Below are 27,362 nucleotides of genomic sequence, written 5' to 3'. Positions count from 1 at the left end.
TTTTTTTTTAATTTTAGGATTGACTAATAAATATGATTAAGATAACACATCCCAAACCACATGTCCTCTGCTCAGTCTCTAACATGTGGAGTACAGATGTGTCTTCCGTGTACAGATGACCCAGCCGGCTGCTCCCCTGAGGCAGGGATCCTGGGAGACGAAACCCCGAGACGTCCTGGCAGTCCCCTGGCCCTCTGTGGCACTGGCCAGGCCACTGGCCTCCCCGTGACCCACTGTAGAGAAGAAGGGCCAAGCCCAGGGTGTTTGTGAGTCAGACACAAGAAGGACAGAGGGATGTGGTCACCTGGCTCTTGTCTTTCAATGTCCCAGTTTAGAAGACAAAATTGCCAAATGTACATGGCTCCATGCTATCCAGAAAGTTCTCAAACTCATTCTATCATGGAGACATGCCTGTTAGACCCTTCAGGAACCAGGACTGAAGGGCCTTCCCCTCCAGTGACCTCAGCCTCAGGAGAAAAGAGTAAGCCAATGCTAAAGCCAGAGTCTGGGAGCAGGTTTTAGAAAGAATTGTGGAGTTGCCACATAGGCCCCTAACTTGGCCATGGGTAAACTGGGGGTTCTGTCTCCCTTCTGCCACAACTGAGTGAGCTTTAGGGCAAATACTAGCCACACCTGAGCCTGGGTTTTCCTGTTTCTACAAGGATCTCGAAGATCTCTTCAGCTGAGACCCTGCTAAAGCAGCCCAAGGTCTGGGTGGTGGGTGCCATCCCAGTGCGCCCCCTCTGTGATCACTGAAGAGGGTTCTTGGAGGCCGCAGGGAAAACCAGGCCCTGGAAACAGGGCAGGGAAGCCTGGGCCTGTTGGTGTTGACAACCACCAAGCTCCAGCTCTAAGGAGAGGGGGCAGCAGTCTGGGAGACAAGAGCCCCTCCCAGCCTCACCAAGCAGGACCCTCCCCACCTCCCCCCACCCCGCAAAAGCAAAGCTTTGGGTTAAGGTATGAATGAGCCTACCTCTTGGCTTTCCCCTGGGGTTAGGAGGGAGAAAGGAGGAGTCCCTCAGAGTTAGCTGAGGCCAGGCAGAAGAGTTGAAGCCGACAGAAAGGGGAAGGGTATTCTACCACAGTGGCAGAATGAAGGAAGGAAGGAAGGAAGGAACGAAACGAAAGCATGAATGTATGTCAGAGGGAGGTGAGGGCCTCCCAAACCCACTGCAGCAGGCAAGCTGAGGGCAGGGCATCTTCCCAGAAGAAAAAGGCCACTAGGGGTCCCTGGGGGAGGGGTACTAGGACCTGGATGAGCCCCAGCTGCCTGCAGGGCAGGGGTGGGGTAAGCTCTGGCCACTTGGCAGAGGCTGGAGGGTCTGCCTTCTGGACCAGAGGCTACTCTGGGGAGACGAGGAGGGTCAGGCTCCCCCTAAGCTGGATGGGGTCAGGACCACCTGGAGGAGGAACTCTGTCACAGGCCCCCTCGCCCCCTTTCACCTGGGACCCACTGGGCATCTAATGCCGCATTTCTGGGCTCCTCTTAGTGCTCAGGCCCCCGTCTCCCCGGAATACCCCCAGACCTCTTCCCTGACGAGCAGCCCAGGCCGGCGGGCCTAGGGCTTGGCCTGGCCGGGCTGATATGAACCATCTGCGTTGTCTTAGGCCGCCCCTCTGCCCACTGTCCCTCTGAACTCGGCCGGTTCCCGCGGGCCGTTTGATGCCTCGTAGGGTCACAGACCCCCGCACACAAATCACCGCCGCGGGCTGGGGGTGGGGCGGAGGCGCTGAAACCTAATCCGCAAAGTTTGCTCTGCCGCCAGCTCACTCCTTCCCTCGCTCACTCGACCACCCCCCCCCTTTCCAAACAAGGCTTATTTTTCTTGCCAAAAAACCGAAGTTGGTATCAAGTGTTTCGAGGGAGAAAGTCTCTCCCCCGCCCCAACTTGGGAGGAAGGGCCAGAGCTGTTGGCTGAGCCGGGGACTGCAGAGGGGGCTCTGGGAGGGAGCCCTCGGGAGGTGAGCTCCCGGCTCCCAGCTCGGTAGGTCCGCGTCCCGTGGTTAATGTCGCAGACCCAGCTGTCTCTGACCCAGCCCTGTCCCCCTGTCCCTGGTCCCCTGCCCAGACAGTGCTCTTTCCATCGTGGCTCTCCATCCCTGCGGGGCCAGAGATGGAAGCATCACTTCCTGCCCCTTCTCCCTCCCCATAAAACAGCCCCTGCCTGTCGCTTTTACGAGGTGACACCCTGCTCTCCGCCGATCCTCTCCGCACTGGAGCCTGGACCCTGGGGGGAGGAGACTGAGCAGTCAGGCGTCTCCAGAGAGTTCCCAGGACGCACTGGGGTGCCTGGGAGACTGCCCTAGAGCACAGACTAAGAGCTTTAAAAGGAGGCTAAGGAGCCAGGTACATTAGAGACAAATTCCTCCAAAGTCTCCTCTCCTGCTCCATTGACTCTGGGGCCTCCGGCCCGAGATCCTAGAAACTGGCCGAGAGGTAGTCCGCCTGGTCCTCTGCGGCGGTGCAGAGTGGAGCCCTGGGGGCACGCAGGTTTCATTTGCTAGGTGTTGGTTTTGCTTTTGGTTTTTTCAGCCGGTGCAGCGACCCGGAACCGCGCCCGGCCGTTTCTCCGACGCCCGCGGCTTCCGACTGTGCCCAGAGGTGAACGCCGGCGGCTAAAGTCCGCGCCCGCGGCGCCCGCTGTGCGGGGTGGAGGTCTAGTGGTCGAGCCGGCGGCCGGGGCCGGGGCAGGGGCAAGGCGGCGACGGCGGCGACGTCGAGGGGCCGGTCGGCAGACCCAGCTGGGTCTGCGCGGCCGGGGCGGGGGGAGGGGGGCGGGGGCCGGCCGCACGACAGATCTGCACACTGTGGGACAGGGGTGGCGGCAGCAGCGGTGTCGAGAATAAAGGCGCCACGGGCCCGGCGGAGAAGCGGGTTTCCGCAGGGGTCGAACAAAGGAATTCGCCCTCAGAAGAAAGGGGCCGAGCGAGCAGCCGGGAATGGTCAACCCCGGAGACTCGCAGAAGTACGAGCGTCGCGACATCAGTCCCAGGGATCCAACGAAATCCGCCCCGCGCAGGACCCCAGCCTGGCATCTCCGTTCGGCCTCTCCCTTCTTGTCAATCCCGCTTTCATGGGGATGGTGGATGTGCACCCCCCAGCGCCACCTTTCCTGGGAAGAGGGGACAGAGCAGCCCGTGCTTTCCGTCAGTGGAGGCGAAAAGTCCCCCACCCCTCCCAATTGGTATCCTCTGGTCGTGGGGCCGTTGCCCCCATTTTCCAGAAGCTGACAATTGAGGCTCCCCCAAAGCAACTCCTTCCCCCACCCCTGCTGCAACGCATGGCGGGCTCGGGAAACCCAAGCGCCCTCGAAACGAAAGTCGACCCGGGGGCGGCAGGGCCGGAGCTCCCCTCCTCCCGCCGCCCTCGGAAGGGGTGGAGGGGACACGGTTGTAAGGTGCTTGGCTTCTTTTCTCTGCTTGACATGAATAAGGGGATTAGGACTGCAAGTTTCCGTCGTTCACTCCGACGGACAAAGGGCCCCGCGGTCAGAGCGGCACAGTCTCTGATTAAACGACAGAGCCCTGTCACTCAGCACCATCCTAGGTACTTGTGTTCGTGACATAATCTTATTAGAAGATAAAACCAGCGAAATCCTTTCCATAATGAAAAGTTACATTTAATGGCTGGACTCGCCCCCCAGCCCCTCCCGACCCTGCCCGCCTCCTCCCGTTGCTGTTGGATATGGCTCGCCTGTAATTGGCATTTAAAGCACCAAGTCCGAGAGAAAAACGGGGTTTAGGGTTTTTGTAATCCCCCTAAACTGTCTTTGTTCGAAATCTCCACAGATACAAGTCTGTTAAGAGTAAATATTTGTGGATTGATACAACCACATTTCCCCCCTACAAACCAAATCTGAAAAAAAATCTGCCCTCCCGCCGCGCTCCGGCCCCGCGCAGGAGGGAGGGGGCTGGGGTCGGCCGGAGCGTCTGTACCGCGATCCCTGCATTGGGGTCGCCTCTTCGCCTCCAGGAGCCGAGGGACTGTGCACATTTCTCAGGCAGGAGAAAGGTCTTAGACTCTTTTTTCAATTTTCTGTGCTCTCGATAAACAAACGTCCCGAACGCGCCTCTTTTGGGCCTGCCCGAGGGGGTCGGCGGGAGGGCTTGGGGAGGGGCGAAGGCTTTGCTCCATTCCAAAAGAAAATTCCCTCCCTCCGCTTCGCTCCCTTTCCAGCAGGTTTAAGTGGCTCCGAGAGGACTCGCTCCTCCTGGGTCGCGGGAGATGCGACCCAGCAGGACGCCCCGAGTCCGGCCCAGGATTGCACCAGGAGCCGCCAAGGGCCCCCGAAACGCAGAGGAGTCCGAAGGTTGCGGCGGGGCCCCGGTTCCCGGCTCCAGCCCAGCCCGTCCCGGGATCGGATTCCTTCATAAATCAGCGGCTGGGTGAAAGGGCTGCGCTTTAGAAGGGGCAGGACCGTGTGTGCGTATTAGAGCGCGCGGTTCCCAAATCCGGGCTAAACCCCTGGTGACACCGAAATTCATCAACCGCTGCTGGCGCCCGTGGCGCGGCCGAGGAGCCCCAGAGCCGAGCAGCCGGTGCACCACGCTGCCCCACTGAGGGGAAAGAGGAACGAAGAGCAGGAACCATGGGAGAGGTGGGCCTGGAGGAGGGCACGGGTGGAGACCTCCGAGAGCCGCCCCGCCCGCGCGCCTCAAGCCCTGAAGGAAGCTCACCGCCAGGGGGGGGGGGGGGGGTGTCAGTTATTCTAACCTTTTTTTTCTTCTCTGGCAAGGACTGGCCCTACACGGATATTCTGGTGCGAAGAGGGCAGTGACCCCCCCACCCCCACCCCTTCCAACCCTGGGCAGTAACCCCCACCACACACACCCCTTTCAGGCTGGGCACTCAGGTGAATCACAGCTGCCCGGGAGCAGACTCTGGGGCTTTGGGAAGAGCAGGAATCAGGCCTGAGGGATCCCATCCGAGGACTGAGGGATCCCATCTGCTTTGGGAGTTAGACCCACCTACGGAGAAATCTGCGGGAGTCATTCTGGGCCTGAGAGGAGTGACTTAACTCCCTCCACCTCCGTTTTCTCACCTATACAGGGACCTAAAGCAATAAAGGCCAATACACAGGGCAGCGCTCCAGAAATGTCAATTCCTTTGGTTTCTAGACGGACGACTACTGCGCCCGCCCCTCTGGGTCAGTAAGACTCTGTTCCTGTGAGTTCCTGTCTGCACTGGCCATGCTCAAGAGTAGGTTGGATAAAAGCAGGACCAATGTCCCTCCATAGTCATGGGGGGGGCGGGCATCCATAGGCTGTTGCCTGCCTGCCTCCGAGGACCAGCTTCTGACAGCCAGACCTGCCCCATTCCCCTTCCAAGGGGAAAATTCAGAACACAGGCCCCAGCCCAGGGCACGGAGCAGGGGGGTGGGCTAGGCCACTCCGGGAGCCCCGTTTGGGAGGCTCCCGGTTCCGGGCCTGTGCGAAACCAACAATGCATTCCTGCCAGGCAGTGTGTCTCCAGCTCACTTCCCAGGCAGGCACGAAACATCTACTGACGAAATGCCCAATGCAGGCTGGCACCTCTGGGTTTGTTTCACTTTATCCTCAGAGATCGAGTCACTTTATCCTGCGAGATTGTAACCAGCACCCCGGTTTCACAGAGGAGGAAACCGAGACCCAAGAAGAGCAAGGAGCCCTTCCCTAAAGGCCCGTAGCTTGTGCCACAAGAGCCAGAGACATTCTTGATCCCTGATCTGTACTTGGAGTTTTGTTCTTTGTCCTTTGAGAGAACGTGCCCCGCCCAGGAGGCCATCCGTCTGCAGGAGGTGGTTTCCAGAGCACCTTGGTCCTCTCTATCTCCACAGGCTCCGGGCAGCTCCAGGCCTGGGCAGGCGCCCATACCCTGACAGCCCTGTAACTATGGCAATTCAGGAATCACATGACAACAGTCACTGAGTCCCGGAGGAAAGCAGGAGGTGGGAGAAGGGGGGACAGCAGTCACACCCAGCTCCTCCTGACCCAGGGCTGCTATCCTCCTCTCCTGTCACTGCTGCTGCAGCACCCAACAGAGCCGCCTGGGGGTTGGGGGAGCCCCTGGCTGTCCTGTGTTCCAGCATGCTCCTCACTTAGCTTTCTGCATCCAACCAGCAGCTCGGTGGGCTCCTCACTCCTGCCAGCCCCGGTGGGCACCTCTGTTGCTCTGGGCAGCCCTCAGAACCCTCCCCGGCTGGCAACCACCTCCCAGTTCCCAGGGAAACCTCTTAAGCAGGGGCCTGCCAGGAAGCAAACATCTTTGTTTCTTCTGGAACCAAACTCCAGGAACTAGGTTTTTCCTTCAGCAATACTTCCCCAGTTCCCCAAGTGCCGGGGCAAGCCCGGTGCTCTGCCATCAGACAGCACACTCAGACCGGACCAGTCTGAGCCAGGCTCCCGAGACAAAGCACCACCCCCCCTCAACGTACTCACAGATCCCTGGGACCCCTACACTCCCCAACCCCCCTTCGGGGGCCCCAGGGTCGACCTGGCAGGTCCAGGGGCCGTCAGTCAAGAAGCTGAACAGAAATGGATACAATATTGCCCCGGGAATAACAAAGGAAGGGCCCACGCAGAAATTTATTTGTTCTGATCAGGCGAAGCAAAGGTAAAGGGCAGCGAGGAAGTGCTGTCAGCTAGGCCTGAAACCCAAGAAAGTTGCCATTCGGAGCACAGTGGCCCCTTATACCCCACCACTCCACAACACAGCGGTAGTTAAAGCAAACACGGACCCTTCACTGCCCCGTCAGTTACACCTTCCCCCCAAAATTACACAAACTTTGAAAGATTTTTCTGAGAGAAGATGGATGCTTCGGGAGACTTGAGGTCAAAGCTAGGCTGTTTAAAGTATATTATTAACAAATAAACATTTACTGCAAAAAAAAAGAGAAAAATCCTATAGGCCACCGGGGAACCAAATCATGTTGCTTTTGGCTTCAAATGACAGGAGACATTTATGACATGAATGGAGAACACCAGCCGGTCGATGAAATGGCAAGCGTCTGCCACTTTGCTTCCTCCGCTTTCGTGAATCAACTTTTTCAAATATGGTTTTCAGCCTTACCCTCCCTTCACTACCACCGCCTCCCCACTTCTGACTGCAGTAGCAATAAATATATATAATTTTGGTTTTGCTCTCTGCTGCCATCAGCACAGACTCTGAGAGTTGGAGAGGGCTGGGTCAGCCAGAAAGCCAAGGGCTTTGGGTCCTCCTGCACCCCAAGGTTGACTGACAGCTCATACGGGCTCCTGGGATGAGTGGACCGTCCCTTTCTTCCTCCCTCCCTTGAAGCTGAGGCCTGATGGTGGTGTCCAACAAATTGGAAGTTATAACTCATGTCGTTGAATGTATCCTCCATTCCTCAGCTAACTAATGCCAAAGTAGGGCAGTAGCGCTGGGAATTTTTTTTTTTCTTTTTCTGTTTTAAAAACCTCATAGCCACAGGACAGAGGAAATTCCCTGGGGGACACGCAGCCAGCCCATCCTGGACAGAACAAACCTCTGTGGGCTTTCATCTGACCACCTGAGCCTGTGTTTCTCCACCTTTTAAACCCCATCTTTTGGAGAAACAAACAGATCCCTGGATCTCTCTACCTTATCACCCCCCCCCAACTCTCCCTCATCTTTGAACCTTAGAGATGCTGGGTTGAGATTTTTTTTCCCCCTTGTCATTTGAATCACAAAAACAGCAAGCACCAAGTGTTTTCCAAATATGAAATTATATCATTGAGTAGGATTTTTCAAGCTATTCTCAGACCCTGAAGAGTCTAATTGCTCCCCAGTGTTAAGATCTTTGCTCTGGACCCATTCCACTCCCTCTCACAGCCCCCAAGGAGAAAGGGGCCAGAACACCAGGCCCATCCTGCTACCTGCCCTTCCTGGTAATGCACAGTTGGCAACTGTTCTTATCTATATAATCAGAAGTTTTTCTGCTTCTCTGAAGGTAGTGAAGAGGATACTGGATCCCACGGAGCATGGAACATGGACTGAAACCCCACCAGGTACCTTGTGTCATCCTTAAAACCACCCTGTGAAATTGTATCATCACCCCTAATTTGCTGTTGGGAGAACCTGGGGCTCTGAAACAGGTCGTCAGCTGACTAAGATCCGATGGCTGCTGAATGGGGCTGGGAGGCGAACCCAGCTCTCAGAGTCCACAGCTCTTCTCCTCACTGAGGAATGGCCCATACAGTGCCCCACTCAGGTAAAGGGAATGATTTTCCCAGGGGTGCCCCTCATTTTCCCTGCACAGAGAGGCTCATGGCAAGCCTACCATGCCAGCTGTACCTTTCTCTGGCACGGAACCCATGGGCAGTTTGTTGTCTCCTTGAGGACAGGACATTCCTTGCCACACTGCTGGTGATAATGGTAACAACAATAATTTCCAAAGTATTAACAACATACCAGGTGAGATGCCAGGTCCTTGGGGGCATGTTATCTCGAATCCTTATTAGAATCCTTTCCCCCAGGGGGCTATGTCCCCATTTAACAGAAGAGGCTCAGATAGATGCCAAGGCCTAAGCCTGGTTCCAGTGCGGCAGGGTAGGATGTTGCTGAGGGCGGACAATCACCTACTCCAGAGGAAATCCTCACAGCCTTCTTCCCCGACTCAAGAAAAATCCGGCAAACAAATTAGGCTGCACTAGCCCAGAGCCTGGGGAATACAGGGTGAGCCAGGAGTCAGCTGTGAATAATGCCTCCGTTCAGCAGCTGATGACTGCAGCTGTAGGAAGGCCTTTGCTTACCCTTCTACCTGCAGTTGAGGTGCTGGGGTTAAAAGGAGGGTGCCGTTGCAAGGGCCAGAGGGTCCCAGACTTGGGCTGGCAAAGTGAGAGCCCTTCAGCCCTCAAACCCCCAGGGAGAGCACTACCGAGGCCTTTCTACAAGGCCAAGCTTGGGCTTTTCCTTCCAAGCGGATCCAGTTCCAGGACAGACTCTCTACCTCAGGCTGTGGGCAGGGATGTCTGCAGTTCTGAATGAGACAGATGCGGGCCGTGCCAGCTGGGATACCCTACTGGTAGGGGAGGCGCTGCTGGTAACTGGCACCCCATAGGAAGGCCTTATAGGAGAAAGCCTTCCAAGCTGGGAGAAACAGCAGGCAGAAGAGGCTGGAGCCCGGCTTTACTCTCCGCGTGCCACACCTCTACTCTGCCAGAGCTGGTGCTCCAAAGAGAGGTGAGCCTCCTTGGTAGGCCTTTCCCGGTGTAAACACTTCCAAGGAAAGAAGGAAAGGAATGTGCTGGGAAGAGCCAGGTTGGGCCACTGGAGCTGGAGCCAGCTGGGGTAGATTTACCGCCCCCCCCAAAAAAAAGAAAAAGAAAGAAAAGAAAAGAAAAGAAAAGAAAAGAAAAAAGGGGGGGGAAGGAAAAGAAAAGAAAAGAAAAAAAAATCACCCCAGGACTCAGACAGTGTTTTTTCCTGAAACTCAATCAAAGTCTCCCTGCTCCCTCCCTTTGGCGGGTGGGCGCACCCTATCTGGGCAGGAGAGCCCAAGGGGACCCTCGAAGGCTCAGCGGAGCCCTGTAACTCTGCTCGAGAAGGGGCGAGGCCGCCTGGGCAGGCCCTCCGGGCGGAAGGGCGCCCCCGGCCCGGGATGGCGAGGTGGGAGCCCGGCCCAAGCAGGAGCGTCGGGTCCTTCGGCGCATGCAGGCTCCCGCTTGTGCACCAACGGATCTCGGGTCGCCAGGCCTGGGAGCTGTCTTACAAGCGATTAGACTCCATTTTGTGACAGATTTTTGGACTCTCCCACCAACCCTCCCCCCTTCCGGAGCCTCCTCCAGGAATTCGCCACCTCCTCAGGATAGAAACGCTTTCCAGACGAGCGACAGACGGCAAGAAAAAAGACTTACATAATTCTATTTGGCCAAGCCACCAAGAAAAAAAAAAAGGGGGGGGGGGGGGGGGAATATTGTTGTCATTTTTTTTTTTTTTCATGCGGTGGAGGAAGGAGAGAGGTGTTTGCGATTTTGCGTTTGGAGGAAACCCCGTTTCCTCCCGGTTTCTAACCAGGTTGTGAGTCCGAGAAGGAGCTCCGGCGGCCGAGGGGCCAGAGCCTCGGGCACAGAACAATCCGACGCTTTTTTTTTTTTTTTTTTTTTGAAGGAGCCCCCAAGAGCATGTAAGGAGAAAAAGTAAACTTCTCGAGTTGTGCGTGAAAATACCCAAATGCTGCGGCCCCGCGCTCCGCTTTGTCCGTCCAGGACGTGCGGGTGGATTTTATCAAATGCTATTAAATGTTCCCGATCGTCAATTAATATCCCCCATGGTGCGTAAAATAACGCTGGGCTTCTGGGTGTCCCAGATCTTTAAAACAAATCGAAAGGAAGAAGAGACGCTTAATAAAAATAGCAACCTCTTTCTAAGGACCAAGCCTCGAAAGCTCCTCGGTGCGGTGAGGCCACATTTTTTCACAAATTATTGGCGGGGGGGTTGTTAATTTCCCCATACCGCGGACACAAAGGTTCGACCAAATCGAGAAGGCACGTCTCTGCGCCCACTAGCCGGGATTCTCGTCTGAAAAGCATTTACGCACAGATGCAATAAATATGCATCTGCGATCCTCAAAGAAAAAAAATAAATAGTGAAATAAACTTTTATTGTGAAAAAGAACATCGCTTCTCCCGTGAGGCCCTGCCTACCTCGCTGCGCCTGCTCTCCCTGGGAAACGCTGAGGCGAGATCCGCCGGGGTATTTGTCCATAGGATTGTCTAGAGAACAACCTCTCCTCAGCCCCCAACCGGCCGGCCTAGTGCAGATACCTAATTGGCCTTATTGGAAGAAAGAGGGGGCGAGGGAGGAGGAAGGCACCGTGAGGGGCGTGAATAATGCCTGCCTGAAGCCTGCTGCCTTGCGGGACCCAGACTCGGAACTAGGGACCCGAGATTCTCCCGGAGCCCGAATTCACCCGCAGACACGTCCCAACTACACTGAAGCATCAAGCTCTCGGAGAGGCGCCTTTTCCCTCGTTTTAAAAAACAAATAGGCTTTCAACAAAGGCAACACGAACATTTAACGTTTAATTGTTTTGTAAAATTAGGGAGCTAGCCGCTCTGCCGTGGTAACATCTGTTCAAATTTTGTGACTTTACAACTTCTGTGCCCCGAAGAACCAGGAAGCATCCTCTCCTCGTTTTAAACAGAAGCTCCACAGAGGACTGAAGAGTAGGGGGAGAGACCTGGCAGATGCATGCAAGAGGTTGGAAAGGGTCCTTCCAACATGTAAAAAAAAAAATTTTCCCCCCAAATCTGCTCCAGTGACTTGGAGGCCCATTTCCAGTTTCCTGGGCCTCCCGCCCCCACATGTTGAGTCACCCAGGCCGGTGGCTGAGCTAAGTTGGAAGTGGCAGTGCCAGAGCTGAGCTAAGGGTCAGGCAGGCAGAGGTGCAGGCTGGCAGGACATGGGTGGGCTGGAAGTTGGTGAACCCTGCCCTTTGGCCAGACCAAAGCCCCCAATCACATCTACCCTGACTACTTTCCCCATTTTATTTGTCCTGCTCTACGCCTGCTTGTGGCTGAACTGACTGGTGGCCACACTTTCTCCTGGAACTAGAATCCTGTCAGTCCAGGGCATAGCCCAAATGCTACCAACGGCAAGGTGCCTACTTTGGGGTGCTCCAGACAGAGGGAGAGGTCTCAGCAAGACTCTGGGATCAGCAAAAGAGCTGACTCTCTGAAATGAACCCCAATTCCTGCCCGCAGAGCCCCCAGTGGGCAGGAAGAGCAAGGTGCAGAGAGCAGGTCCTATCGGACCTTCCAGACCAGGGGAGCACAGTCAGATAAGGTGCTGTTTTGGGGCTCAGCCAGAACCTTTCAGAGCAGAACCTAATACCCTCTCCAGGGCTTTAGCCTACAGTCCCACCATTTCCAGGCCCCAGCCAAGCAGCTAGAGAGATGGAGATGGGGCACCCCAGATGCTCCACTTCCCATCAGGGCCTGGATTTAGGAACAGTCCCTGGGCAGACAGGTAGGCTACAGTGATCACCAGGCATTGGCAGCCCACACTTTTCCTGGAGGCTTGGGCACACACAGCTCCCCCTGAGCCCCCAAACACCTGAGAGCCTCCTCATTCTGCAGACCCATCTAAAAGGGTCTTTTGGACCTCACTAGAAAGTTCTGTCCTCCCTGGGCGTGCCGACACCTTTCTTTTGGCTATTGCTCCTCTCTGCCTCCCTCCCAATCACACTGCCAGGCACAAAACGCAGAGGATGAAAAGAAAAAGCCCAAATCTGCTCTTAACTGTCCCAGAACCTTGCCAGACAAATCCATAGTCCCATTTAAAAACAAAAGTTAGCAGGTAGGGCTCAACCCATAGTCTCCAGACTCAACCTTGAGCCTTAGGCTACACCAGGGCAAAGCTAGCCACCCCCTCTCTAACACAAACACTGTGCAAGAAAGAGGGCCTGCTGGGGAAGGCTGACTTGGGCAGCTCTCATCCCCACCCCCAGGAGCCCCAGACTGTGGTTTGCCACCTCTTGAGGTCCTCTTCCTAGACAGTTCCTCCAGCCAGCAAAAAGTGCAAAATTCCCGCATGGAACGGTTTGGAGAGAATGGACCCTCTTTTCTATCAAGGACTGATAGGACAACAGAGAGAATGGCAGGAAGGAGGCATCCTGAGCTGCCCGGGTAACTCAGTAGCCCCCCAAACTCCACTTCCTTGCTCCAGGAATCCCAGACCTCCTTAAAACCCTACTTTTGGGAAGCACACCACCAGGGCCTGGCTCCCTAAAGCACTGTTTTCATTTGGAAATCAATCACTGGTCCCCAATTTAGGTCTCAGTGAGGTCAGGCCCTGTCCCTGGACAGAGGGATGGTATCTCCTAATTGGCCAAGGGCCTTGTCCTGTACCCCAACCAGTGCAGGTTTCTGGACAAAAGATGGCAACTAGGGACCGCCAGAGGCTCCCTGCCACCCCACCAGTGGCAGTCTGGCTGGGATGGTTAGTCCCTGTCAGGAGTCGCACAGCCCGCACAGCCCTCAGAACTGATGGGCCCAGCGGTGGCGGAGCCGGCAGTTGGGCAGACGCGGGCCTGGCAGTGGGGGGTGGCGGGGCTCGAGTGCCGGGGCGGCGGCAGGGAAGGAGAAGAACGAGAGAGGGACTTACTGTTGGTAGTCTTGTTTGCAGTACAGTTTCCGATCCCGGAAGTAGCAGCTGGTGGTGAGGGCTTGCTGACACGCCGCACACTGCAAACACTCCTCGTGCCAGGACGACTCATTGACTCGCATCAGGAAGCGGTCGGAGATGGGCCGCTGGCAGCCCTCGCAGACGGCGGGATGCGGGCAGTCGGAGCCTGCAGCGCACAGGGCGAGAGCCGGGCGGTCAGCCCCGACCAGCTTGGCCCCAGCGTCCCGGCCGCGCGCTGCCCGCAGCCCGGGCCCCAAGGGCGAGGGCAAGCCGGGAGCGCCGCCCGCCGCCTGCGCTCCCCTGGCCGCCGCACCAGGGCCCAGGCAGCCTCAGCTGGTTCGTCCCAGGCCACGGACTCCCGTGCGGAGAGGCCGCGGGTCTCGAGAGCCCTGGCTCGGCGCTGCACTCTCCCCTTCTCCGGAGATCCGGCGCTTGGTGTTACTACGTATGAGAACCGGCACGGCGCGGGGTAGCCGGCTGGAACCAAGACGGGCGAGGTGAGGCTGGGGCGCTCGCTGGCTGACACGCCCCACGGCGGCGTTCGTGGTCTTCTGTCCCCAGTCTCCCCAAAACCTGTAGTTTGGGTGGCCCAGGGGACATTTTTCTCTTAAAAGCTCCCCCCACCAAGTGACCTGGCCCTGCTCCCAAGCTTGCTAAGGTGACTACTTGGGTCTCCATCACTCTGGCCTCCCACCTCCTATCCCCTCGGGAGTGGCAGCTCTAGCACCAAGGCCCAGTGAGGATGGTGGGTGGCAACTGGAGCGGTCCTGGCCTCCCTCCTCCTAGGTGGTGTCCCTGCAAAGCTCTGTCTCCTCACGATGCCTGTTTAGGGGTGCCTGTTGACTGACCCTCCAGTGATCACTTCAAGAGACTAGTCTGTGTCCTCCCGCACCTCTACGTCCTCCAAACCATTTCCTTGTTCCGTTGGTCTGGCCGCCTGAGTCCATCTCGGAAGGATGCCCCTGTCCCCTGCCCATGACCACTTGGGCGTCTGACGCCGCACTCACCCAGCAGCACCCCCAGAGTGGCGGGCCCGGGGCGCAGGGCGTGCTCCTCCATCTTGATGCCGTCCAGCATCTTGGCGCAGTCCGTCTGCCCGCGGGGGAAGCACCTCTCCAGCGACTCGGGACCTGTTGCTATATCCATGGGACGCGGGGCGCGCCTTGGGCCCCGCCGGCCAGGGTGCTCGCCCGCCCGCCCGCCTGCCCGCTCGCCGCCGCCGCGGCCCCGGAGCCGGGGAGGCGCGGCCCCCGCGGGGTTGGGGCTGCGGCAGGGGCCGCGGGCCGCCCCCGGCGAGCGTGGAGCGCCGACGCGCTGGCCCCGGGCCCCGGCGTCGTGCGGGCGGGCGGGCCGGGGCGCTGCAGTCCGCGCCGCGTTCTCCCGGGCACTCGCAGCCACGCGCGCCGGCTCCTCTGTCACCTGCTTGTCAGCCCCGGAGCCGGGCTGCGGCGGCAGCGGCAGACGGAGCCGCGGGGAGGAGGCGGCGGCGGGAGCGGCGGCGGAGGCGGCGGCGGGCGGGGGAGGGGGCGGGGGTGCAGGGGCGGCCCCGCGGGCTGGGGGGGGCGCGGGCGGCGCAGCGGGGTCCCGGGCGGGGCGCAGCGGGCCGCAGGGCTCCAGGCGCGCTCTCCGCACTACTCCAGTGCCATGGTGCGCCCGAGGAGCCGCTGGGTTTAGAGCTGGGGCTGGCGGCGGAGGGATACTCCGGCCGGGAGCCGCCTCACCCCTCCTCAAACTTCCTGACATTTGAACTCATTGGTGCGCCTCGTATCCGTGCGCCGGGATGAGCCGGCGGCTCCACGTCAAATAGTGCCGTCGCCTCCCCCCCACCCCCCGCGGGAGGGTTCCCCGCGCCCCCGGCTTGCGCCCCGCTCCGCGCCTGGCCCGGAGCTCAGGCCCCGGCGCCCCGGCCAGACAGAGCGCCGGCTGGCCTCTTGCAGAAGTTTGGGTCACCTTCGAAACAAATCCTTCTGCCCCACCCCTTTGAAAAATTGATTTGGGAGTTGGGGATTGAAGGCTTTCTTTTTTCTTGCTTTCTTTCTTTATTATTAATATTTTGTAAAGCTTCGGCGCTAGGAGGAGTGGCCCCATGCGAGGCTAGACTGAGCGGACGGCGGGGAGCGCAGCGGATCCACCAGGGGAAGGCGCCGGCCGAGAGCGGCCGCCCGGGGACCCCATCTGTTGGCCAAGGTAGGTCGCTCCGGGCTGAGTTGACGTCCCCTGGGCGGCGGCGCCTTCCCGGGGCCCTTCTGGTCCGCGGAGAGGCAGGCGGGAAGGGCTGTTGGCCCAGGACTGGCCAAACGGGGTCCTGGCCCTGGGAGAGGGGGTTGGGCTCCGGATTTGGGGTGAGGGGTCCGGAAAAGCAGCATGGTGAGATTGGGTCGAGGGGTGAGCGAAGATCCTGGAGGGGCCCTGGGATCAAGGATGGGGGACATTGGGCAGACGAGGAGGGTCAGGCCCAGCATAGGCACGGAGAGTTTAGAGGGCGATTCAGTCTGAGAACGGGACCCCGGCCAGAGGTGGGGGCAATGGATGAGAACCTGGCCTCGCAGGATTTGTAAATGCACGGGAAGGGGGTGGTGGCTCTGGGGTCGGTAACTGAAGGCCCAGGACGATGTGTGTTCGGTTGCTCGATGGAAGCGGGATTGGTGGCTGGGATAGGCTCCTTTTGGTAGCGGAGGGGCCCGGCTAGGGGTCTGTAGGCCGCACCTGGCAGGGACAGCGCCCTGGTCGGACTGGACAAGGTGGGCTTTGACGCTGGGGAGTGAAAGGTCGGCAAGACAGAGTCCTAGACTCTCGCGCCCGCTGGGCCTGGCACGCATCCGCCCTGGCACCCGCACCCGTGCTCGGTGCGCAGGCCGCTGTGTCCGGCTGCGGTACACCGCGCCTAGGCCGGCTGTGTCTTCCGGTCCCGGTTCTCCACAGAGGCGCGGCTCGCCCAGGAGCGGGGGGTGGGGGGTGGGGGTGCGGGCCCGGGGCAGAAACTGGCTGACCCCTCGAGCCGCTGCGGGGCGGCCCGGCCCCTCCCGGACCCGAGCAGCGGCGCGGAGCGGGGCGGGGGCGGAGGGCATGGGAGGCGGGTCCCCTGACCCCGCTGGAGGCGAGAGGGCGGATCGGATTTGGAGCTTGCCGGAGGCTTGGTCAGAAGTGGCCCCCTGTGCCGCGGGGCCCCGCGGAGGGGCCTGGCTTTGTGGAGGATTAGAAGGCTCCCGCCCCATCCCAGTACCTGCTTGTGTGTCGGTGGGTATCTGTGTGTGCGTGTGCGCGTCGATGCTCCCGCTTCGCAGTCTGTTGCATGCCTGTGCACCCATGTCTGTGCACATACAGTATTTCTGTGTGCCTGAGACTTTCTGGGCTCGGAGTGTGTGAATCTGTGTACCTGGGTGTGTTTCCCGTGCCCATGTGCGTGTGCATCTGCAGGTCTTAACATGCCTCTGTATCTTCTGTGTGTTTGTAGGTCTTTGTGTGTGTCCTTGTGTCTCTGTCGTTGTATGTGGGTGCCAACGTCTTTGTGTGTCTCTCAACCTCTTGATTGTGTTTGGGATACTTTTCTGTTTATGTGTCTTCGTGTCATCTTTGTGTCTGAGTGTATCTTCGAGTTTCTGAATGATTCTGTGCGCTTGCTTGTCTCTCAGAGTTTTTGGGGGGTTCTGTGTGTGCGCGCGAGTGCGCGCGCCTGGTTTTGTGACTCCGTGTATTTCTTCACGTCTTTGTGTGTCTGTATCCAGGACGGTGGATGAGAGGATATGTAGCTTCTCTCATATGCCCTTGGTCGCTCGTCCTTGCACAGCCTGGAAGGCCTTGAGCTCCTAAGGCTGCGCCTGGGCCTGGGCCTGGGCCTCCATCCCCCCGCATCTGGGGCTGGGGCGCCGCGGCTGCGGGACAAGCCCGGCAGGCAAAATTCGGGCGCGCACAGCCCGGCACCGTATGGGCAAACCGACCGGGCGCATTCTGCCCTCTGCTGGCAGCGTTGCGTCCCTGCACGTTGCCTGTGGGCTCGAGGGTCCTGATTCCAGGCCCAGACCCTCGCCTTCTTCGGAGCGCGCTTGGGAATCCTCTCCCGTCTCCGGCCCCGCACACTCACCTCAGACCCCACACTCCGGGTGCAGCGTTCCAGCCTCCTCCTCTCGTCTCCCCACCTTCCCTGTGACCGGCTTCTTCCTCTCGGCATTTCTCCCCTTCAACCAAAATGGGGGCCCCGGTGGCCTGGCCTCTGGGACTTCTGTGACCCTCAGGCTGGCGTCTAAGAGCTGAGTCGGGGCCGCAGACTGCCCAGGGTCGTGTTCCCGGGGCCACCCAAAAGCAAGGTCTCAGCGCAAGAGGATGTGCCAGCAGCCCGGCTCTGGTGTCCCGGTGTGGTCTCTGCTGGGGCACGCAGAATCTTGGTCCCTTTCCCCCCACCCTGACCAAGGCACAGCCCGCACCACTAGGGCCGACATTCGGAGGGCCACGGATGGTGCTCAGAGTCACCGGAGGCTGCCGGGTACATGCCCGACCCAGGCACCGGCTGCTCTTTCTGGTCTGGGAGCGGGGCAGCTCAGTCCACAAACCTGCGGTCCCTCTCCACATCTTCCCCGCTCCATGTCCGTTCGTCCCCCTCGCCACACCCCCACACTCCAGATCACCATATAAGTCCTTTTCCTTGCCCTTTGTCCCGGCTCCCGGGCCTTCTTTCCGCGGCTGAGTCCGCGGTCCCGGGTCCTTCGCACACAGACGCACAGAACACCCAGGTCTCTAGCACAGTCGTGGCTCCAGCCCTCCCCACCACTTCCCTTGCTGAAGAAGTGGCCAGCTGGACAGTAGAATGGGGGGCCTAAGTCCCCCGAGTCAGGTACCGTCCGTAGGCGCCTAGCGGCAATTTGCTGTGTGCAATGGAGCCCGCCTGATCTGGCACCCGCCGACACCCCCAGCGGCCCTCGGTGGTCCTGGACCCACGACGCCCCCAGTGGCTCGTACCCGGGCGCTCCCGCCTATCTGGGGTTCTCTGTGGCTTGGATTTCAGCCACAGAAACAGCTTCAGATTTTCTCCACCTAAGGAAAGACCCAGCCGGCTGTTTGGAATCGCTTGGAAGGAAGCAAGAACTGAGAGGGAAGCTCCGCGGCAGTCCCGGCTCTCCCAATCCTGCGGATGCCTCATCTCCGAGGAGCCCTTCCCTGTAACCCCCTTGCTCCACTCCTTAGGGACCCTGCACTCCCTGTGCCTGCCTGTGCTACTGTTCTTCCCAAACGTAGCCCTGGGACCACCCCCTCCCCACAGTGGAGTCCTGTCCATCCTCCCCTGGGCTGCGCTTCTGAGCGGAGCCGAACCCAGGTCCCCTCGCAGTTTACAACCCCAGCTAGAAGCAAGGATCCCGGGCAGGGATGGAGTACTGGGCAATGCGCAGCAGAGTGCCCTGGAGCGTGAAGGTGCGGAGGAGGGGCTGCGTGGATACCGGATTCCGCCCTTCCCGAGAGTCCCAGCTGTCAGAGTGCTCAGACCCGTCCCACGCTGCCCTCACGCCATTGGCCATCCTGATGCTCAGATCGGCGGGAAGCAGACTGGACCAGAGCCACCCCAAGACAAGGCCTGGGTTGGGGGCCACCATTCCCTGGTGGCAGCTGGGATCCAGAAATCCAGGAGCTCCGGAACTGGGGTAGGACAGCAACACCAGAGGTGGAGTGTCCTGGCTTTCCAAGGCAGTGGTGACCACGCTCTCTTCTGAGAACCCCAGCATGCTTGACCCCAGGACACATGGGGCAAACGCTTGGGCCTCTTCTCAGCTGGCAGGGAGAAGAATGCGTGTGATAAGTAACCCAGTCACCGGCCATCCCACAGCCCAGAGAAGTTTCTGTGGTCTTCCTGTGCCAGCGGAGAGCTTGCAGAGCCCCAGAGCCAGGTGGACATCCAAAAAGAGGAAGGACTGGAGAAAGGCCCAAGCTGGGGTGCCTCAGACTCCGGGCTGAGAGTGGGTTCTTACTTTCTTTCCCCTCTGGGGTTTTCTAGGCTAGTGGGAGGGAGGTGGCAGAGGACAGGGTTTTCGGCGGAGTTTGTTGGTGAGACAGTGTATGTGGCTCTGAGGCAGTGTGCTGGTGCATGTCTGTCTGTGATGTGGAGGGTGGTCCCAGCAAGGTCCTTCTGTCCTCCTGCAGCCCAGCCCTACCTCACCTAGCTGGGGGAGGGGGGTAGTGGGGAGCTCTGGCCACAGGCCCATGGCTTTTGGGTGCAAAGTTTGGCTCATGAGTCATGGAATTCCTCTCTGGTGGGTTAGGAGCTCAGGCTCAGATTTAAAGCCTTCTGTCAGTCCTCAAGACAGGAGAGGGACAGGGCCCTGGCCAGGTCTGGATCAGGATGTGGCTGTAGGACTCTGGAAATTGCTGTCCTCTGCACCTCAGCTTCCTCATCTGGAAGGAGGGTATAGTAATAACATCTATTCCACAGGATGGCTGAGAGAATGAAATGTAAGTGCCTACTACCGTGTCTGGCGCAGAATAGGCCTCTGTAAATACTCAGTGAATAATTGGATACAAGCCATCCCTGGGACTTGGGGAGACCATAGCTGCCTCCTCCCCTCCCAACCAGGACCTGACCGGAGAAACAGAGACATGCTGAGCTCAGGCATTTATCTTCCTTTAGGGCAAGCAAAACTCAGATCCAGACAGCTGTGGGCTGGGTGCAGGAGCGTTCACGGACAGTGCCCAGATGTCCTGCCCAGAGATCTTCAGCCTTCTCCACTTGCCCTGGCTGTGGAGCCTGGGTCTGGAAGTAGCTTTGGAAGACAACAGAATTAGGGGCCTCAGCCTAGTGCATCAAAACTGACCGTGTGGGACTCTCGAGGTGCCATTTATATTTATTTTTTAAAAGGCACTTTCTTCAAGAATCTTTGCATTTCTTGCCAAATGGATGGGCTGGGTTGTTTCAGCAACTCGTCTAGAACTAGGGGCTTCCCCTACCAAGGACCTGAGCCAGAACAAAGAAAAAGCCAGGGACTGTATTTGGAGCCATAAAAGCCTCATTAGGACACTAAGAATAACTTGCAGGAAAACATTTTATATGAATTGGACACAAATTCGCAAAAGCAAGAAAGTTCATGTGTCTCCACCCTGAGGGTGCGTGGCTGGGGAAGGGGCTGGATGTGATGCTGAGGCCAGCGCCCATCCTACTTGATCCTTATCTTCAACCCACTTCAAAACGCTGGGGATCGGTGGAGTTGGAGGTTTGCCCCTTCCTGTAATTATTTGGTGTCTAGTAAAGTTTTTATGAGTGTCTGTGCAAACAAATGCATTTGATGTGCATTGGTTTTGGCGAGTGCCGCTTTATATAGGAGGCGTGTGCGTCTTCTGTTGGCTCTCAGAAAAGAAAAGAACAAGAGTGAAAATAAAAATAAAACTAAGATATCCGGACTAGGCAGAGGGACAAAGCGGAGGCAGTCCCGCTGCCAACCACCAGCCCTCTCCTGCCGCCGGGGCTCCTGGGCTCCAGGGACGCTGCCAGAAGAGTTTGCTGCCACTCAGTGGGGAGCTCCTCAGGGTTGGGGGGGCAGGCTTTGTGACACCCAGATTCTAAAAAGGCTTTTTTTGGAAACAGAACTCTGCCTAAAGTAAGATGGATAAAAAAATTAAAGGTGTTTTGGGGGGTGTTGCTTTATCCTGCAAGTGGCAGATGATGCTGTTTTCTCTAGACTTGGAGCTCAGCAGAATCTGGCCAAACAGGCAGGTTGAAAGGGCATGGGGCTTCCTGCTCTCTCTCCAGACGAGGCAGACAAGGGTGGGGCAGGATGGGTGTTCCTCCTGGCTGGCTGGGAAAGCAGGGGTGCTCCAGAAGGGTGAGGAGCCAGTTCGGGGTGTCAGGAGCCAAGAGCACCTGTGCCCATGTCTCAGCTGGGGTGCAGGATACCGCCTGCAGGTGCACTCGGTTTGGCCATCTTGACTGTCTCTCCTCCCAGACCTGCAGCCCTAATAGCTTTGTTCTAAAATTATTTTAGCATTTTTATTGAAATATAACATCCGCCTAGAGAAGTGCACAAAGCATGCAGTTACAAAGGGGGCACATGCATGTCCCCAACACCCAGATCAAGAGAATATTTCCAGCTCTCCGAAATCTTTCCATATACTCCCTCCCGGGGCACTGCCCAACTCTCATCCAAGGAAGCCACCACCATCCTGGTTTCCATCAGGGTACCTGAGTTTTGCTTTATTTCTGAAATGTGTGTAAGTGGAATCATATAGTAGACGCTCCTTACCCTATCTTGATCATGATATTTTGGATGAAAATACAGATTTTTCTCCTGAAAAACCAGAGGGGTGATCCCTTCGGACTCTCATTCCAGTAGGGTGATGATGATCTAGAGCTGAATTGTGTCTTTACCCCTCCCCCCAGTATATCCTCCTTCCTGCCACAGGACATCCACCCTCTTCTGTTTGCCATGGGGCGTTTCTGTTGGTAACTCTCCACGTAAGCCTGTAGCTCCTTCCCCACCTTCAACACCTCCTCAAAAGGAATCATTGTACATACACTGGGCAAATACCTCCAGAATCTTCTCTCATCTGAGTCCCTCCATCCGCATCCAATTCTCGATGAGGTAGAAATCCAGAGACCTATTAACAGGTGAGGAAATCAGCACTACAGAGAGGTGAAGTCACTCGTCCGGAGTCACACAGCATTTAAGTGTCAGATTCTGGATTCAAACCTGAACTGGCTGGACTCCAAACCCCAGGCTCTTGTCGCCTCCCCACACAGCTCCCCTGGGCATCCAGGCCCAGGCGTGAACAATCCCCTCCTGCCTCCTTCCAGCAGGGAGGAAGCTGGACTGTTTCCAAAGGAAACGCTGGGAAACACAAAACCCAAAACAGAAAACAGGGCAGGGATGGTTCCCAGGCCCCGGCAGCCTAACCTCGGGTGATGCAAGTCTCGTCTGGGATGGGCTGGTCTGGACTGGTCCGGCCTCCCCAGATGCATCCAGGGAGGGAGGCATCATGCCCTCCATTGGAATCTACCACATGCTGGGCACTTCCCATGTGTGGCTCCTGAACACTCCCAGTGCGCCCCACTTTACAGATGAGAAAACTGAGCTTCGGGGAGGTCAGATGTGTCTCCTTAAACCACAGGAGTATGAGGGGCCATGTGGGGTTTTGAATGCATTGTGACTTCAGTGTCTGCTCTGTGCCGCATTGGTCCCGTTCTGCTCCTTGGCTCAGGCTTCTTATCTGAACCACCGTCACTCCCCTGTTAGGATGGAGGGGTAACCAGGTGCTTCCTCTTAGGTGAGCAAAGATTCTGGAGTCTGGATGGCATGGTTTGGGGCTTAGTTTCAGGAGCCACCTGGTGGTTCCCACGGCCTCAGTTTCTTCAGCTGGAAAGTGGGGATGATATTACTACTTCGCATTACTATCTGGAGGTTCAACAAGGTCCATGGGCTTTTGAATCTGGAAGGATTGGTAGTAGCCTGTTAGAGAGGGCAAGAGGGTCATTGGTGTGCAAAGATCCTGAGGCAGGAAAGAACTCGATCCATTGGAAGCATATATGGCTGGGTCGGAACAAGGATGTGGCTGCAGGCGTGGGCAGGAGCCTGACCACATGACATTGTTGGTCATGATGAGGAGTGTAAACTTGAACCTGAGGGCCGTGGGGAGCCATGGGAGGGTTCAAACAGCACGATGCCATGGCCAAGTTTAATTTCTTTTAGGAAGATCTCTCTGGCTGTGGTGAGGGGTGAGACCATAGGCAGGAGGCTGAGTGACCAGGCCCTTGGGTCTCAATATCCCTTTTGTATGGAATGAGGTTGGGCGGTCCGCAGAGCAGACCTTATCCTCTAATTTCCCATAGAGGTTGTGTTTCCAGATTCAGGGTTTCATGTTACACAGTTATTCTTTCTGGAATGTGTCCCCCGAGCAACCCCGCTGGACCCTCTGCGGAAGGAGGGGCTCTCCTCGGTGCAACACGCACATTTGTGCAAAGAAGCAGAGCATCGCGTGCAGTCCCAGGACTGATCCCGAGACAGTCCAGAAAGCAACAGACAGAATAGCGCTCAGGAATTGGGACAGGCTGTGAGCATCAGTAATGACACTAATATTAGTGACCATATTAATTCACCTTTATCGGTGACTCACTCGGCCCTTTGTGAAGCCTGCAACATCTGTGATCTCATGAAATCCTAAAACAGGCCTGTGAGGTAGCTGGCATTGATGCCCATTATGCAGATGGGGAAGGCATGGCTCAGAGGGGGGGAAATGCCTTGCTCAAGGTCATCGAGTGGCAGAACTGGGCCAGTAGCTACTGCCCTTACACTTCCACCTGCGGGTGCTGGGCAGCCTCTGAAGGGTGGTGAGCTGGACCTGGTGTTGAGCTCTGTGGGATCTGGACAGCCCTGCAACTCTTCCCGGTGCACAGAGAAGCCAGAAAATTCCAATCCCCCATCCTGGCTTCCACCTCCCCTTCGGCGTACACAATCTGCCTGGCAGAGTTACTCTCCCTGGAAGAGCTTTTTCAAACCCAGGAAAAGCTTCCAAGTCTAGAATCCTCCCAGTGGCCCCTAAGGCCTCCTGGCCCGTGTCCACCTCCTTCCCCCTTACTCTCCGTGTCACTCACCAACCGCTTTGTGCTTATTTTAGCTTCTCAAGCAGTGCACACTCTCTCCTGCCTGCAGGGTCTGAACGGGTTGTTCCCTTTGCCTGGAAGGTTCTTTCTGCTACCTTTTCCTAGCTTCCTCCTATTCATCCTTCCTACCTAGGTGTAAACATCACCACCTCCCAGAAGCCTTCTTTCACCTCCTGGACCAGCTTAGGTTTCCCTTAACGTTTTCAGCAACATGTGTTTCTCCTTCACAGTGAGATGGAATTATCTGTCCCCCACCCCAACCCACCCTGCAGTGTCAGGGAGAAACCCAGGAGGGATCAGGAAGGAGTGGTGGGAAGGGCACCACTCAGTGGCAAAGCAATGGAAGGGGTTCTACCGGACGCAGAGAGGACAAGTGCCCTTGAAATATAACATGGTCCGTATTGTGCTCCCTTGGTGGTTGGGGATCTGCCTCTCCCGTGTATAGCTGACGACTCGAGGCACGAAACAGATTCTCATGGTAGAAGATGAGTCTGATTATTTGTCCTGAATGATCATCTCATTACCTTTGCTCCCCTCACTGCCTTCCCTTCTACCCCAGAGCACTAAGGACAGGGTTGAAGATGTTTGGGTTTACAGCCCATGCTAGAGAAGATGCAAAGGAAGATTTGGGCCTGCTAGGTTCTAGAGGGGGGTGGAACAGTCTGGAGAAACTGAGGCAGCCAGGATTTGGGGCTCGGGAGGAGCAAAGAAGCCTGGAGGTGGGGATGAGAGAGGGTGAGGAAAGGAGAGGCTGGTCTCTGGGGATTCTTGATGGCAACCATAACAGCAGTTCCCAGGGCCTTTGTGATGGTCTCACAGTGCAAGGGAAGACAAGTGAATGTGGCCAGGGGCCTGGTCCTGTTCATAAGCTCCCAGGGCCTGCTGGCACGGTCAGAATTCCTCCCTCAAGGCCCCCTTGTCTGCCACTGGTAAGGAGAGGCCCTTCAGGCCAGCTTCCCATGGTGGAAGTGCATTGTGGGGCCAATTGGAAGGTGACAGCCCCAAGGGGACCCTGTGAAAGGAAAACTGTTTTCAGGGTATTGGGGTGCAGGAACAATTTAAAAAATCTGTTTCCTGGGGTACCCGGCCAGCTCAGCTGGGAGAGCATGTGACTCTTGACCTCAAGGTCATGAATTTGAGCCCCATGTTGGATATAGAGATTATTAAAAATAAATAAACTTAAAAAAATTAAAAATCTGTTTCCAGCCATTTTTTTGAGTAACTCCTTCCTTCTAATAAAAGAACACCGAAAGGCGTACACAAACACCAGCCTTTTAGACACTAAATGCTGTCTGATTTGGAAGGATCCCACGGGGGAGTAGGGCAGCCTTCTTTGTGGGAGTTGTGAGGCCCAGAGTGCTGGGTTCTAGGCTGTGGGGGAGCCTGGAACAGTCCAGGGGCTGGAGAGGGCTGGGGTTGTCCAAAGAGAGCCTGACTGAGAGAAACAGTGCTGCTGCCAGATGATTCCATATGTTCGCTGAACACGTGAGAAGGGATGGGAAGCACCCTTGGACTTCTCTAGTGAAAAGATGTCCTCCAAATGTTTTTGGTCAATTTGAGTACATAAACTCAAGATGCTGAAACTGTCACACGCCTACTTAAAATATTACATTTATGAGTTGGGTATTACCTGCAAAATTATAATCCCAATTTTTATTCTAATTTTGGATATTTAGAACAGTAACCCCACAGATGGGTTAAAAAGAAGTAATAAACAGGGGGCACCTGGGTGGCCATTTAAGCATCCGACTCTGGAATTCAGCTCAGGTCATGATTTCAGGGTCATGAGACAGCTCCATACTGGGCATGAAGCTTCCTTAAGATTCTCTCTCTCTCTCTCCCTCTCCCTCTGCCTGCCCCCCTTAAAAAAGAGAGAGAGAGAGAGAGAGAGATAATAAATATAAATAAATGATCTTTCTTGCAATTTCTGGGACAGTTTAATTTCAAGGTCTTTATTTGTATTTTTTCCTTTTTATTATTTTTAATTGTGATAAGATATATATGACATAATATTTACTATCTTAACTTTTTTAAAAAATTAATATATAATGTATTATTTGCTTCAGGGGTACAGGGCTGTGATTCATCAGTCTTACACAATTCACAGCACTCACCATAGCACGTACCCTCCCCAGTGTCCATCACCCCACCATCCCATCCCTCCCACCCTCCAGCAACCCTCAGTTTGTTTCCTGAGATTAAGAGTCACTCATGGTTTGTCTCCCTCTCTGGTTTCATCTTGTTTCATTTTTCCCTCCCTTCCCCTATGATCTTGTGTCTTCTTTCTCAAATTCCTCGTATCAGTGAGATCATATGTTAATTGTCTTTCTCTGATTGACTTATTTCACTTAGGATAATACCCTTTAGTTCCATCCATGTTGTTGTAAATGGCAAGATTTCTTTCTTTCTCTTTCTTTCTTTCTTTCTTTTTCTTTTTTTGGTGGCTGCCTAATATAAACCTTTCTTTTTAAGTAGGCTCCACATGCAGCGCAGAGCCCAAGTGGGGCTTGAACTCAGGACCCTGAGATCAAGCCCTGAGCTGAGATCAAGAGCCCAGCACTCAACCGGCTGAGACACCAGGCGCTCCCCCCACCCTTAACCAAAGTGTACACTTCAGTGGCATCAAGCAGAGTCCCATTTTTTGAGCAGCCATCACCACCACCCATCTTGAGAACTCTTTGCATCTTGCAAAGCTGAGACTCTGTTCCCATTAAACACTCACTCCCCATCCTCTCCTCCTCCCAGCCCCTGGCAACCACCATCCTACTTCTGTCTCTATTGGTATCTCCTATAGGTGGAATTGTACATATGTATTCACTGGTGGCTGCTTATTTCCCCTAACATCATGTCCTTAAGTTTCATCTGTGTCACAACATCTGTTGGAAACTCTGTATTTTTAAAGACTGAGTCGTATCCCATTGTACATCTGGATTGCGTTCTGTTTTTCCATTCCTCTGTGGGTGGACACTTGAGTTGTTTGCCTCCCTTGGCTGTGGTGAAGAAGGCTACCGTGAGCACGAGCATGCGAACATTTCTTCAAATCCCTGCTTTCCATTCTTTTGAATATATACCCAGAAGTGGGATCACTGGATCGTATGGCAGTCCTAGCTCAATTTTCCGAGGACCCACCCTGGTGTGTTTCATAGTGGCTGCATCATTTCACATTCCTATTGGCAGGGCACAGGAGTTCTGATTTCTCCGTGTTCTCTTATTTTTTTTGCCAGTAGCGTCCTAATGAGCAGGAGGAGGTAACCCTTTGCAGTTTTGATTTGCATTTCCCTAATGAACGGTGATACTGTGCATCTTTTCACGTGCTCACTGGCCATTTGTGTATCTTCTTTGAAGAAATGTCTAGTCAAGTCTTTTGCTCATGCTTCGTTCTTTGTGTTGTTGAGTTGTAGGAATTCTTTATATATTCTGGATATTAACCTCTTATTGGGAATATGATTGGCAAATGTTTTCTCCCAAGCAGTTTGGTTGCCTTTTCACTCTGTTGATTGTGCCCTTTGATGAATAGAAGTTGTGTTTTTTTAAGATTTTATTTATTTGACAGAGAGAGACAGTGAGAGAGGGAACATGAGCAGGGGGGAGCTGGAAAGGGAGAAGGAGGCTCCCTGATGTGAGGCTCGATGATTGCAGGATTCTGGGATCACGACCTGAGCCAAAGGCAGCAGATGCCCAATGACT

General features: G+C 56.1%; 1 protein-coding gene across 2 annotated transcripts in view; it reads right to left on the bottom strand.

The window, feature by feature from the left end:
* The window catches only part of LOC111146363 (LIM homeobox transcription factor 1 beta), a 78,802-nt gene extending 64,551 nt beyond the window's left edge, over positions 1-14,251 (bottom strand). For both annotated transcript variants that reach the window (XM_022501891.1, XM_022501892.1), the window contains exons 1-2: positions 14,113-14,251; positions 13,085-13,271 (exon numbers count right to left, since the gene is read on the bottom strand). In XM_022501891.1, coding sequence (XP_022357599.1) covers positions 13,085-13,271; positions 14,113-14,251 — 326 coding nt within the window. The remainder of the gene's footprint in view (positions 1-13,084; positions 13,272-14,112) is intronic.
* Positions 14,252-27,362: the final 13,111 nt, after the last annotated feature.

The sequence above is a fragment of the Enhydra lutris genome, unplaced genomic scaffold (genome assembly GCF_002288905.1).
Source record: "Enhydra lutris kenyoni isolate GAN:26980312 unplaced genomic scaffold, ASM228890v2 scaffoldscaffold13, whole genome shotgun sequence".
Lineage (NCBI taxonomy): Eukaryota > Metazoa > Chordata > Mammalia > Carnivora > Mustelidae > Enhydra > Enhydra lutris.
Note: the sequence above shows the minus strand (reverse complement) of the source record. Positions and strands in the feature narration are given on the sequence as shown.